Source organism: Grammomys surdaster, unplaced genomic scaffold (genome assembly GCF_004785775.1).
Source record: "Grammomys surdaster isolate TR1022 unplaced genomic scaffold, NIH_TR_1.0 194, whole genome shotgun sequence".
Lineage (NCBI taxonomy): Eukaryota > Metazoa > Chordata > Mammalia > Rodentia > Muridae > Grammomys > Grammomys surdaster.
The window spans coordinates 10,858,630-10,872,738 of NW_021604639.1; the positions used below are offsets into that span (position 1 = coordinate 10,858,630).

General features: G+C 36.7%; 1 protein-coding gene across 3 annotated transcripts in view; it reads right to left on the reverse strand.

Moving 5' to 3' along the window:
- Positions 1-880: 880 nt before the first annotated feature.
- LOC114623143 (aldo-keto reductase family 1 member C13-like) overlaps positions 881-14,109 on the reverse strand; it is a 52,440-nt gene continuing 39,211 nt past the window's right edge. For 2 of the 3 annotated variants that reach the window (XM_028769824.1, XM_028769823.1), the window contains 6 exons: positions 13,531-13,608; positions 12,924-13,046; positions 12,123-12,232; positions 11,386-11,551; positions 3,076-3,158; positions 881-1,143 (listed from right to left, as the gene is read on the reverse strand). In XM_028769824.1, coding sequence (XP_028625657.1) covers positions 1,101-1,143; positions 3,076-3,158; positions 11,386-11,551; positions 12,123-12,232; positions 12,924-13,046; positions 13,531-13,608 — 603 coding nt within the window. In that variant the 3' untranslated portion in view covers positions 881-1,100. The remainder of the gene's footprint in view (positions 1,144-3,075; positions 3,159-11,385; positions 11,552-12,122; positions 12,233-12,923; positions 13,047-13,530; positions 13,609-14,109) is intronic. The other variant, XM_028769822.1, reaches the window with a different exon arrangement.

Below are 14,109 nucleotides of genomic sequence, written 5' to 3' on the forward strand. Positions count from 1 at the left end.
CTCTCGCTCTCGCTCTCGCTCTCGCTCTCGCTCTCGCTCTCGCTCTCGCTCTCTTTTTTTCTGTAGAAGCTTGAGGATATGGTGAGAATTTGAAAGGAATGTTTTCAAAAAAATTTTAATTGCAATTACCACAGGAAAACTGTTATTTCATAAGTAAAGGCCCCTATTACATAAAGAGTTCATATAAATTATAAAAATTCTCATAATCTTATATGATAAACTCCTATCTTCTGTCCCTAAAACTGTGTCTGCATACAATGCCTTCTTCATCAAGAACAATTTCACCAGGTACCCAGCACTAAGTTACTGTCCTATTAATTCAGTTCTAAGAAATAAAAATAATTGCTGTATTATATACCTAAAAGTCCACCAATAAATGTATTTATATTTATACCCAACCTTGACATCATCCCTTGGTAGAGCTATGATCAACTCTCTCCTCCTGACGTCCCTCATCCTGACTTTTAAATAATCCTACTAAGCTAAGTTCTCATGTCCCCTCGTTACCCTAACCTACCTCAGGAATGCCTCACTCTTCAGTTCTAAGACTGCTAAGCAGCGAGAGAGAGTCCTTACACTGTTGGTTAACCTTGTCACATGTGCCTTTAAACTTTCAGACTGAGATTCCTGGACCATGTGCAGTATTTTCTTATTGAATCATTGAAGACCGCTGACTCATAAATGATTGACTATCAGCCATTACCTGAATTGAAAACACTACCTATCCCAATCCTGAAATGTTTATAAAGTGGGAATTCTTATCTCCAAACAACACCTACAACTACCAACAAAGCTACTTTCGTGTCATAATGATCCAAGAAACATAATGAAAACAAAACAAAAAACAGAGTAAAACAAAAACAAAACAAAAACAAAGAAGAATTTTTTGAAGAGAAATTTTTATATTTATTTCAAAGCATGATCAAAATTATATTCCTCTTCTTTGAGAGCATTAACTAAAGCTTCAGATGAATGTGAGTTGCTAAGCAACCAAGATTGATCAGAAACGACACATCCATCCAACAGCATCTAGGTCACATCACCAGCATCACGGTCCACACATAGGGACGTCAGGTAGAAGTCATGATTAGGTCCCCATGTTAATATTCCTCTGAAAATGGATACTCTGGGTGGTGAACAAGGCTAAATAGGAAACGAGAACAAACATGAGCTGCATGGTCCGTATCTGCAATGTAAAACTGTAACATCTAGGAAGTCACCATCGAGGTGAAAGCTAATTTTTTCATTCCCTGATTAGTTGAAGAATGAGATATTCTTAGACATTTACAAAGTGTCATAAGAAATGTTTTTAAAATATCATTTATAATTTCTTTAAATAATATCCCTTCACCTAGAACAGAAAACACAAAGACCAGTGTTCATAAATATTCATCTCCTTTAGCTTCCTTCATGCATCAATCAAAGAAAGAAATGCCAAAAACACTTTCCAACTTTAGTCTCCAATAAAAGGGGGAAAGCATTATGTCATCTTTAGTTCAACACAAAGACATCTTACCATGTACATTGATGCCTACCACTTTCACTTCCATTTAACACTTAGTAAACCATTAATTTTTCACTCACTGCTATCATCTACAATGCACTGTATTAGATTGAGTGAGAAAAAGAATGTCAGTAAAAAAAAAAGATGGGCTTCCATGTCCAAGAAAATAACAGCAACATTTATAAACCTCTATATATGAATAACAATCTAAAATATGCAGTGATAAAAATTATTGTTAAAATTTGGGAAGAAATATTTATTATTTATAACAGTGATTCAATCACTAAGTTACATCTCTTCTTGTGCCTTTACTCTGCTCTACAGTAACAAACATATAATGATAATATACATATACACAATTTTAGATTGTAGATCTTCCAATTCTTTCAAACATTTCATATTTATTTCTACTGAGAATATAAATTTTCACAAGCAGAAGATAGGTAGAAGATAGATAGATAGATAGATAGATAGATAGATAGATAGATAGATAGATAGATAATGCTAGATCATGATAGGTGATAAAGATAAATTAAAGATAAATATGCACACATATGTGTATTCTTTGTCATCATTCATAATCTATGTGTCAGGATACATGATCACACTGTGAACTCCAAGATTTAGTTGTTTACTGGAGAAACCTGTTTCTAGTTTGTATGTCGCTCAGCTCTCACACTCCATTAATCCAAGAGCTTTCTGCTTATTGAAAACAGGATTAAATAAAGTCAATCATAGGTAAGGAGGCTGAGCAAGCAACTAGCTGATGGGACGTGAACATAGGAAAAAACACATAGAGAGTAAGAGGAAATCAGGAAGACAGATAGAGAGATGCAGAGGAAGGGGAAGGTAAGGATATTCAGTTTGAGGGATGTTTTTTTAGATAACATCAAGGAAAGCTTCCTTTTAAGTCATCAGCTGAGGAGGAAGGACAGCTGGATGCTTCCTCTGCCTCTCTGAGCTAGCAGGCTTTCACTCCAACATCTGGCTCCCAAGTCTTCATTGGTAAAATTGAATGATTGAGATATTGTTTAAAAAAAACAACAACAATATTTGGTACCGAATGTGAGGATTGAACACTGGACTCTCAGATTGATGCCCTGTCAACTGGTTGCTTCCTCTGCTTCTTTAATTATGATTGACTTTATTTAATCTTGTTTACAATAAGCAGAAATCTCTTGGATTAAAGGTAGTGTTTTCTAGTAAACAACACATTCATGGGGTTCACAGCATGAACAAATATTCTACAACAAACCTATGTCCAGTTTCAAATCTTGTAACCATAAGGGCATGAAGGAAAATTAAGATATTTGCATAGCTATTAAAGCTCTTAAACTGTTTCTGGAAGGTTCTCTTCTTATTTTCGAATATGACTTTCAAAACCTTCTCTGTGTTTTGTGGTGATGTGTCTATATTTCAGAATCTGGAAATAAATATTCTATTAACTATCTCCATGAGAAACTTGGAGCAAACGAATAGGGCATTTAGTTTCTGAACCGGCATGAATGGAAGAGGAGGAAATGACTTGAACTGAAACACATTGAGCTGAGGTGTTCCTCAACATTACTTACGACATCACTGGAACGTATCGAAAGTTTTTGTTCAGGCCATCTAGTATTTTCATGTCCTCAGGGAACAACTGAAATTCAAAAACCTGTCAGAAAAGTACAAAGGTTTTAGCATTTGAATGACATACATATTGTGTTTCAAAGGCAATGTAATTAGTATGTTCCTAAAAATGATGAACATTATTAAAACATTCGTGGTTAATCAATAACAAGTAAAAATGAAAGAAATTGCTTTAGAGGTATATGAAAATTGCAGAACACCACAGACAAGAGGTAATCTCAAGAGTAGCTTGGGAGAAAAGAAAAGCTGATATCATAAAAAGACTATGGTCTGTAGTTGCCAAGAAATTTAGAGAAAATTTTTGAAATACCTCATACAAATTATTGTCTTGTATGGGGAGTTAGAGTTCTAATATCTATCAATAAAGAATTAAAATGTAAATGCTTTTTCAATGTTGTGCAAGTTAAGACTTAGCCGAACTCATGTAGAATAAGAGTTGACTTCAAAAGATGTTCTTATTTAAATTTGAGATGATTTAACTTTAAAATGATTTTCAACATATGCTCACATCTTAAAACATACACATTATTAGGTGCTTTAAAAATATGGAGACAGAGAAAGATGAAGATTGGAACAAGTAAATTTGTCAACAGTTAACAACTGATAAATCTAATACAAAGTACAATCTGGGTGCTGGGTGAGAGTAAATAAATTAATTGAACAGAGAAAAGAACTCAAGTGTAATTACTCTGAATTAGTTATTTAAAAATTAGATTCCTTTGTGGATTTATATTTCACAACCCATAGCAACTGCATTCTAGGGAACAGTTTAGGGAGAAATAACACAAACCCTTGGTAAAATAGGGAAGTAGACTCTTGTCCAACAAGCAAAAGGATGTGACCTCAATCACATAGTAAATGTATGAAGACTGTAGTAAGTCCCCTTGGTTTAGAAAATAATGAAACGGGAATAAGAACAAGAAAAATTGGAAGAAGATAATCCAGCAAACACTACTGAATTACATAATAAATATTATTGAGACTATGTAAATGCAGCAGACTGATTATAATCCTCAGTTCTCAATTTGCACACTGTTGGTGTGGTTTCTATTTTCTACTGCTTGAATATTGGTTGCTGTGTAACTTGCACTGGACATTTCAACTTTACAGACCCAGTGATGGATCAATTCTGTTGTTTGTCATAAAAGACTTCTCATTGTCTTGGTTTAGAGCTAAGTCCAGGAATAAAACCTTGGAAACTTGTCAGTTGTATGAAATGTATATGGAATTGAGGAAAAGCTCAATCAGTCATCTGAGCTTCAGAGGCTTCATCAACCTGAAAATATGGGCAATAGTTCCTTGAAGCTATGTGAAGGGACTAAGTGTAGACAGATAATTTTCACTAAGTTCAGGGAAAAGGAAGGCAAGTTTTTAATATCAACAAACACTAAGGTTAATAAAAGTTTTATATATTAAATTTTGACTTAAAATTAGTTTCTATAGTAACTTCAAATATTTTATAGTATAATAAAAATATACTTACTTGACATTTAAAACAATCAAGGTAAAATGAATATGACAGGAACATACAATTGACTGGTATATATGCATGTATGTGTGCATATGTGTATGTGTATGTGTGTGTGTATGTGTGTGTGTATGGATGTATATATGCATCTGTATGAGTCTTAGAATATTTGAGTACATAGGAAAATAATAGTAAAACCTTAAAAATTTCTAGAATACCCTCGCTTGGTCCTTTTTGCTGGGGCAGGTTCCTAGCTGGTCTGCTCCTGTGAAGACACCATATCCTACCCCATCCTAGAGGAACCACAGTACTCAGAGCAGTGGGTAATAACCTACCCACACAACCCTTTGCCCCGGAGCTATAGCTGGGAGCCTAGGGTACACAGGACCCATCACCCAACAAAACCCCATGCTCCTGAATACCACTCTACTTCAGCCCCTTGCTTGGTCCTTTTGGCTGGAGCAGACTAGCTGGTAAAGCTACCAAATCCTTACTCATCCTAGAAGAACCACTGTACTCAGAGCAGCATAGGATCTACTACACTGAGGAAGCTGGACTCTAAGGAGCTCTAAAACACCCATGATCATAGCTTGCACCCAATCCCACAACACCCAGAGGAAGCTAGGCTTCCAGGAGCTCTAACATGCCTAGAATCATAGGATTTCAGGATCCCAAAGGAAGCCTGAGTCCCAGGAGCTCTTGCATCCAAGATCTCAGGATCACAGAGACAGCCAAATTCTGAGGAGTTCTGACACAAGCAAGATAACAGAAGAGACAGGCTCCAGTCAGAGACAGTGAGCACAGGTAGCACTAGAGATAACCAGATGGCAAAAGGCAAGCATAAGAACATAAGGCAACAGAAACCAAGGTTACCTGACATCATCACAACCCAGTTCTCCCATCATAGCAAGTCCTGGATACCCCATTACACCGGAAAAGGAAAATTCAGATTTAAAATCACTTCTCATGATAATGATAGAGGACTTTAAGAAGAACATAAATAACTCCTTCAAAGAAATACAGAAGAACACAGGCATACAGGTAGAACCCTTTAAAGAGAAAACACAAAAATCCCTTAAAGGAGTACAAAAAATACAACCAAACAGGTGGAGGAATTAAACAAAACCATCCAGTATCTAAAAATGGAAGTAGAAACAATAAAGAAATCACAAAGAGAGACTACCCTGGAGCTAGAAAACCTAGGAAAGAGATCAAGAGTCATAGATGCAACCATCACCAACAGAATATAAGAGATAGAAGAGATAATTTCAGGTGCAGAAGATACCATGGAAAATATTGACACAACTGTCAAAGAAAACACAAAGTGCAAAAGTTCTTAACCCAGAAACATCCAGGAAATCTAGGACATAATGAGAAGACCAAACCTAAGGATAATAGGTATAGATGAGAGTGAAGATTCCCAACTTAAAGGGCCAGTAAATATCTTCAACAAAACTATAGAAAAAAATTTCCCTAACCTAGAGAAAGAGATGCCCATGAACATACAAGAAGCCTACAGAATTCCAGATAGACTAGACCAGAAAAGAAATTCCTCCTGTCACATAATAATCAAAATATCAAATACACAAAACAAAGAAATAATATTAAAAGCAGTAAGGGAAAAAGGTCAAGTAACATAAGGCAGATCTATAAGAATTACACCCGACTTCCCACCAGAGACTATAAAATCAAAAAGATCCTGGACTGATATCATACAGACCCTAAAAGGACACAAATGCCAGCCCAGAATACTATACCCAGCAAAACTCTCAATTACCATAGAGATGGAGAAATGAAGTTATTCCATGACAAAACCAAATTTACACAATATCTTTCCACAAATCCAATCCTACAAAGGATAAAAATGGAAAACTTCAACACTAGGAGGGAAACTACCACCTAGAAAAAGCAAGAAAGTAATCTTCTTTCAACAAACCCAAAAGATAGACATACAAACATAATTCCACATCTAATAACAAAAATAACAGGAAGAAACAATCACTTTTCCTTAATATCTCTTAACATCAATGGATTCAATTCCCCAATAAAAAGACATGAACTAACACACTGAATATGTAAACAGGACCCAACATTTTGTTGCATACAGGAAACACACCTCAGTAACAAAGACAGACACTACCTCAGAGAAAAAGGCTGAAAAATAATTTTCCAAGCAAATGATTCCAAAAAGCAAGCTGGAGTAGCCATTCTAAGATCAAATAAAATTGACTTTCAAACAAAACTCATCAAAAGAGATAAAGAAAGACAATTCATACTCATCAAATAAAAAATCTACCAAGATGAACTCTCAATTCTGAATATCAATGCTCCAAATTCAAGGGCACCCACATATATAAAAGAAACATTACTAAAGCTCAAAGCAAACATTGCATTTCACACAATAATATTGGGGGTCTTCAACACCTCACTCTCAGAAATGGACAGATAATGGAAACAGAAACTAAACAAGAGATATTTATAGAACATTTCATCCTAAAACAAAAGAATATACCTTCTACTCAGCATCTCATGGTACCTTGTCCAAATTGACAATATAATTGGGCACAAAACAGGCTGCAAAAGATACAAAAAGATTAAAATAATCTCTTGCACCCTATCTGATCACCACGTACTAAGACTGGTCTTCAACTATAACAAAAAAAAAAAAAATGGAAAGCCCAAATACACATGGAAACTGAACAACACTCTACTTAATGATAACTTGATCAAGGAAGATATACAGAAAGAAATTAAAGACTTTTAGAATTTAATGAAAGTGTAGGCTCATCATACCAATATGTATTGGACTCAATGAAAGCAGTGCTAAGAGGAAAACTCATAGCTCTAAATGTCTATAAAAAGAAACTGGAGACAGCATACACTAGCAGCTTAACACCACACCTGAAAGCTCTAGAACAAAAAGAAGCAAATACAAGCAAGAAGAATATACATTAGGAAATAATCAAACTCGGGGATGAAATCAACCAAGTAAAAACAAAAGGAACTATACAAAGTATCAAGAAAACAAGATGAAAACCAACAACATAGATAATCCCTTAGCCAGACTAACCACAGGGCACAGAGACAGTATCCAAATTAATAAAATCAGAACTGAAAAGGGATATATAACAACAGCAACTGAGGAAATTAAAAAAAAATCATCATATCCTACTACAAAAGCCTATACTCCACAAAACTGGAAAACATGGATGAAATGGATAATTTTCTAGACAGATAACAGGTACCAAAATTAAATCAGGAGCAGATAAACAGTCCCATAACCTCTACGGAAATAGCCACAGTCGTTAAAAGTCTCCCCACCAAACAAAGCCCAGGACCAGACGGTTTTGCTATAGAATTCTATCAGGCCTTCCAAGGAGACCTAATACCAATTCTCTTCAAACTAATCCATAAAATAGAAAGAGGAAGAACACTACCCAATTTGTTCTATGAAGCCACAATTACACTCATACCTAAACCACACAAAGACACAACGAAGAAAGAGAACTTCAAACCAATCTCCCTTATGAATATCGATGCAAAATTACTAAATTAAATTTTCACAATCTGAATTCAAAAACACGTCAAAACATTCATCCACCATGATCATGTAGGCTTTAATATCAGGAATGTAGGGATGGTTCAATATAAGGAAATCCATCAAGGTAATCCACTATATAAACAAAGTCAAAGAAAAAACCATGTGATCATCTCACTAGATGCTGAGAAAGCATTTGACAAAATTCAGCATCCCTTCATGGTCAAAGTCTTGGAAAGATCAGGAATTCAAGGCCCATATCTAAACATAGTAAAAGCAATATACAGCAAGCCAGTAGCGAACATCAAAATAAATGGAGAGAAATTTGAAACAATCCCACTAAAATCAGGGACTAGACAAGGTTGCCCACTCTCCCCCTACCTATTCAATATAGTACGGGAAGTCCTAGCCAGAGCATTTAGACAACAAAAAGAAGTCAAAGGGATACAAATAGGAAAGGAAGAAGTCAAAATCTCACTATTTGCAGATGATATGGTAGTATACTTAAGTGACCCCAAAACTTCCACCAGAGAACTCCTAAACCTGATAAACAACTTCAGCAGAGTGGCTGGATATAAAATTAATTCAAACAAATCAGTAGCCTTCCTCTACTCAAAGGATAAACAGGCTCAGAAAGAAATTAGGGAAATGGCATCCTTTACAATAGTCACAAATAATATAAAATACTTTTATGTGAATCTAACAGAGCAAGTGAAAGATCTGTATGACGAGAACTCCAAGTCTCTAAGGAAGAAATTGAAAAAGGTCTCAAAAGATGGAAAGATCTCCCATGCTCATGGATTGGCAGGATTAATATAGTAAAAATGGCCATCTTGCCAAAAGCAATCTACAGATGCAATGAAATCCCTATCAAAATTCCAACTCAATTTTTCATAGATTTAGAAAGAGCAATTTGCAAATTCATTTGAAATAACAAAAAATCCAGGATAGCGAAAACTATTCTAAACAAAATAAGAACTTCTGGGGAAGTCACCATCCTTGACCTCAAGCTGTATCACAGGCCAATAGTGATTAAAAATTGTGTGGTATTGGTATAGAGATAGGCAGGAAGATCAATGGAATAGAATTGAACACCCAGAAATGAACCTACATACCTATGGTCACTTGGTCTTTGACAAAGTAGCTAAAACCATCCAGTGGGAAAAGGACAGCATTTTTGACAAATGGTGCTGGTTCAACTGGAGGTCAGCATTTAGAAGAATGCAAACTGATCCATTCTTATCTCCTTGTACAAAGCTCAAGTCTAAGTTAATAAAGGACCTTCACATAAATCCAGATACACTGAAACTAATAGAAGAGAAGGTGGGGAAGAGCCTTGAACACATGGAAACAGTAGAAAAGTTCCTGAACAGGACACCAACGCCTTATGCTCTAAGATCAGGAATTGACAAATGGGACTTCATAAAATTGCAAAGCTTCTGTAAAGCAAAGGACACTGTCAAAATGGCAACGAACAAATTTCGAAAAGCTCTTTACCAATCCTACATCTGATAGAGGGATAATACCAATGTATACAAAGAACCCAAGAAATTAGATTCCAGACACTCAAATAACCCTATTAAAAATGGGATACAGAGCTAAACAAAGAATTCTCAACTGAGGAATATCGAATGGCTGAGATACACCTAAAGAAATATTCAAAATCCTTAGTCATCAGGGAAAGGCAAATCAAAACAACCGTGTGATTCTACCTCATACTAGTCAGAATGGCTAAGATCAAAAACTCAGAGGATAGCAGATGCTGGCAAGAATGTGGAAAAAGAGGAACACTTTTCCATTGTTGGTGGTATTGCAAGCTGATACAACTACTCTGGAAATCAGTCTGGTGGTTCCTCAGAAAATTGGACATAGTATTACCTGAGGACCTAGCTATACCATTCCTAGTCATGTACCCAAAAAATGCTCCAAAATATAACAAGGACACATGTTCCACTCTGTTCATAGAAGCCGAATTTATAATAGCCAGAAGCTGTAAAGAACCCAGATGTCCTTCAACAGAAGAATGAATACAGAAAATGTGGTACAGTTACACAATGGATTACTACTCAGATATTAAAAACAATTAATTCATGAAATTCTTAGGCAAATGGACAGAACTAGAAAATATCATCCTGAGTGAGGTAACCCAATCACAAAATAACACACATGGTATGCACTCACTGATAAGTGGATGTTAGCCCAAAAGCTCACAATATCCAATATACAACACACAGGCCACATGAATTTCATGGAGAAGGAAGACCAAGTGTGGGTGCTTCAGTCCTTCTTAGAAGGAGTAACAAAATACCCATGGGAGCAAATATGGAGACAAAGTGATAAAACTGAAGGAGGGACCATCCAGAGACTGCCCCACCTGGGTATCTATCCCATGTGCAATCACCAAAGGCAGACACTGTTGTGCATGCCAGAAAGTGCATGCTGACAGGAGCCTGATATAGCTTTCTCCTTAGAAGCTCTGCCAGAGCCTGACATATACAGAGGTGGATTGTTGCAGCTAACCATTGAACTGATCATGGGGTTCCCAATGGAGGAGTTAGAGAGAAGACTGAAGGAGCTGAAGGAGTTTATGGCCCCATGGGGAGAGCAAAAATACCAACCAACCAGAGCTCCCAGGGTCTAAACCACCAGCCTGGGAGCACATAGGGAGGGACCTATGGCTCCAGCTGTTTATATAGCCAGAGGAAGTCTTTGTTGAGCATAAATGGAAGAGGAGGTCCTTGGTCACATGAAGGATGGATGCCCTACTGTGGGGGAATTCAAGGCCGGGGAGGTGGGAGTGGGTGGGTGAATGGGGACACATCCTTATAGAAGCAGGAGGAGGGTGGATGAGATAGGGGGTTTCTGGATTGGCGGAGGTGGGGAGTGGGAAAAGGGGATAACATCTGAAATGTAAATAAATACAATATCCAATAAAAAAGAAGAAATTTCTAGAATCAAAATTACTGAGTCTAGATGCCTCATTTCAGAAAATAAAGAAGTCCACGGGAAAGGATTACACAGTACTTGGTTGAAAATGCAAACCAAATTCTACATCATTTCCAACACTAAACCTGTAAAGTCACGGTGGGTTTATGTCATAAACAAAATATTTCTCAATGCATTTGAAAACTTACATGCCAAGGAAATTCTAGGAATATTAGCTTAATCTTAAACATATTCTGATAGATTTGAAGGAAGCAAGGATATGGATACTATTTAAGAACCCTAAGGACCAGAGCGCATCACCTGCAAATTCTCTCTCATCTCATTTTCTTTGAAACTCTGGGCCAGGGGCACCACCCCACGCTGAACAAGGTATCTAAGCGCAATCAGGGCAGGGCTTCGCTTGTTCTTTTTGGCCACATCACAAAGAACTGGATCATTCAAGAGAACTGGAGAGTTCTGGTCCACCCTAGAAGGAAAGCAGAAATGAGCTCATAAGGACAAGCTTTCGGTTATATTACACAACTTCAAAACATAGCAGAGGGCCCATTCCAGTCTGGATGTGATGGATATGGATAATTCTCAACTGGACAAAATCTAGAATAACTTGTAAGATGAGTCTCTCAGATGCCTGTGGAAGATTATCTTATTATGAAAACTGGTGTGGGAAGACCTATTTTAATTTTGGCTCGAACCATTTCCCTGATCAGGGAATTCCAGCTGTATAAAGGGAGAAAGTGATCTGAGTCTAAGTGTTCATCATTCTCTGTATATTGATTATAAGGCGAAGGAATAATCTACTTCACGCACCTAACACCTTGACTTCCTCCTTTTATAGTTTGAGCCCTTGAATTGTGAATCATAATAAGCCTTTTCACCCTTAAGCTTTTGTCAGAGCATTTCATCAGAGCAACAGGAAAAGAAACTAAGATACTGCTTCACCAGGTTGTTGTAAAGAAAGATCACCCTATCCCTGAAAACTGAGTGTTGGGATGCTAACTGACAGTCTTCCTTCAGGTTTATGTTTTATATTTTATTACCATTCTTTATATCGTTGGGTCCCCAGAGCACCATAAGCAACAAGAACAATCTCTTTTGATTTGCAGTAATCCAGTAGCTTACTCTGATTCAAATAAAGATGACATTCAACCTATGATAGAATATAAGGAAAAGATATCAGATTTTATCAAATGCTCATATTTGATGAATAAAAATGCTTAAAGTCAATAAAATAGAAAAATATATGTAATTTCCCATATGAATTAAAAAGAACAATCTGTTGCAAATTTTTCTTGAAGGACAAAAGAATTAATATGGAAGCATTCTTCTGTTAACATTTGACTGGGCAAGTTTCTGTGTCAAAAAATATAGTTAAAGGACAGTTAGAAGGATCACTGGGCAAAGACACCAGATGCTAAACTTAAAGGAATCCTGAGGGTGGACCATAATAAGATGGTGAGAAGCATGAACTCTATGTAAATCCTGGCTACTGAGTAATTTTTGTCTTCACCCATTTTTTCAATAAACTATCCCATGTCTGCTCATTCTTCTTATTTCAGGGTGAAGTTCACTTTCCCCTGCCCTCACTTCTGCCTGATGGATCAACTCTAAATCTCCACAATGTTTATCAGCTGGGCACTATAGCATGTCTCCATTCTCATCAATATTCTAAGAATCCAAGGTTAAATTTAGAATCCCCCAGGTCTTTGAAATAATAATGCTGCTCTTAGAATCTATCTTCCATAAGATGAAAATCACCTAGACAGAGGGCAACTAAACAGGCATCAGTAGAACAGAAGTGAGGAAAAGCCTGAGAGATGGAGCAGGATGCAGATGCTCACCTGGTTGCAGACAGGTTTGTATTTCAGTCCTGGCTTGTTGAGGAGTCGTTCCAGCTGCTTGTGGTTAAAGTTGGACACCCCAATGGACTTAACCAATCCTGCATCCTTACACTTCTCCAACATCTGAGGATGATAAAGGACAATATAGGGTCATACTTAAATCTGACCATGTGGATATAAACATAGTATGGACTAGTTACAGGACAAATCATCCAGAGCTAGACATATTGTTCAGTGGTAGACACTTGACAGTGTGTACAAGACCCTAAGTTGATCACAGGCACTAAAAGTGGGAGGGGTTTATTGCCTAGGTGATCACTGGATTTAAATTCAAAATGTCAAGATAAGGATGATAATAAAGCAGAAGATGTCAGCCAAAGATGTAATATCACTAGAAAATCAAGGATATTACTACATAAGGTGGCAAAATATCCATACGCCTCCTGTCCTGAGTCCTTCATTTCACCCCATTGCATTTTAGTGATGCATTCCCCCTCCCCGTCCACTGCAGCAAATATGTATGAGTAAAAATGAATTTTTACACCCAAAGGTACATGAGTTGATTATCCTCTCTTCTTGCTTTACTGTTGTTTTGGAAAGTACTCACCTCCCATGTGTCACAGAAATCCACAGTGTCCAGTAGAAGTTTCCTTTGCTCATCTACTGGAAAATCATTATCCCCTGGCTGGAAGAGAAGCAACTTTAAAGCAATCTCACAAAACATGTATCTTGTCTACAGAAATGTGTTTAAGACCGTCTTGGAGAAGCTGGAGAGGAAGTTCAGTGATTAAGCACTGGATGCTCTTTCAGAGGATGTGGATTCAATTTCCAGAACCTACATATCTGGTCACAACTATCTGTCATTCCAGTCCCATGGGACGAAATGCCCTCTTCTGGCTTTCACATGTACAAGGCATGCTCATAGCAAACTGACATACACACAAGAAAAATGCCCACTCACGATAAACAAAAATACGTTTTTTAAAACATTTAAAAGAACATCTTGGAAATAAGACAGTAAGCAGCCATCAGTGAGTGAAGCATCATTCTGTATACTGTGCTTTAGAACTGATATGCATGTAGAATTACATTATCTTTTGGAGCCTAGTTTATTGCATTTACTTGAATTAATTGTATGAATAATTAAATATTTTATTTCTTATAATAATTTTAATTTTAAAATTAT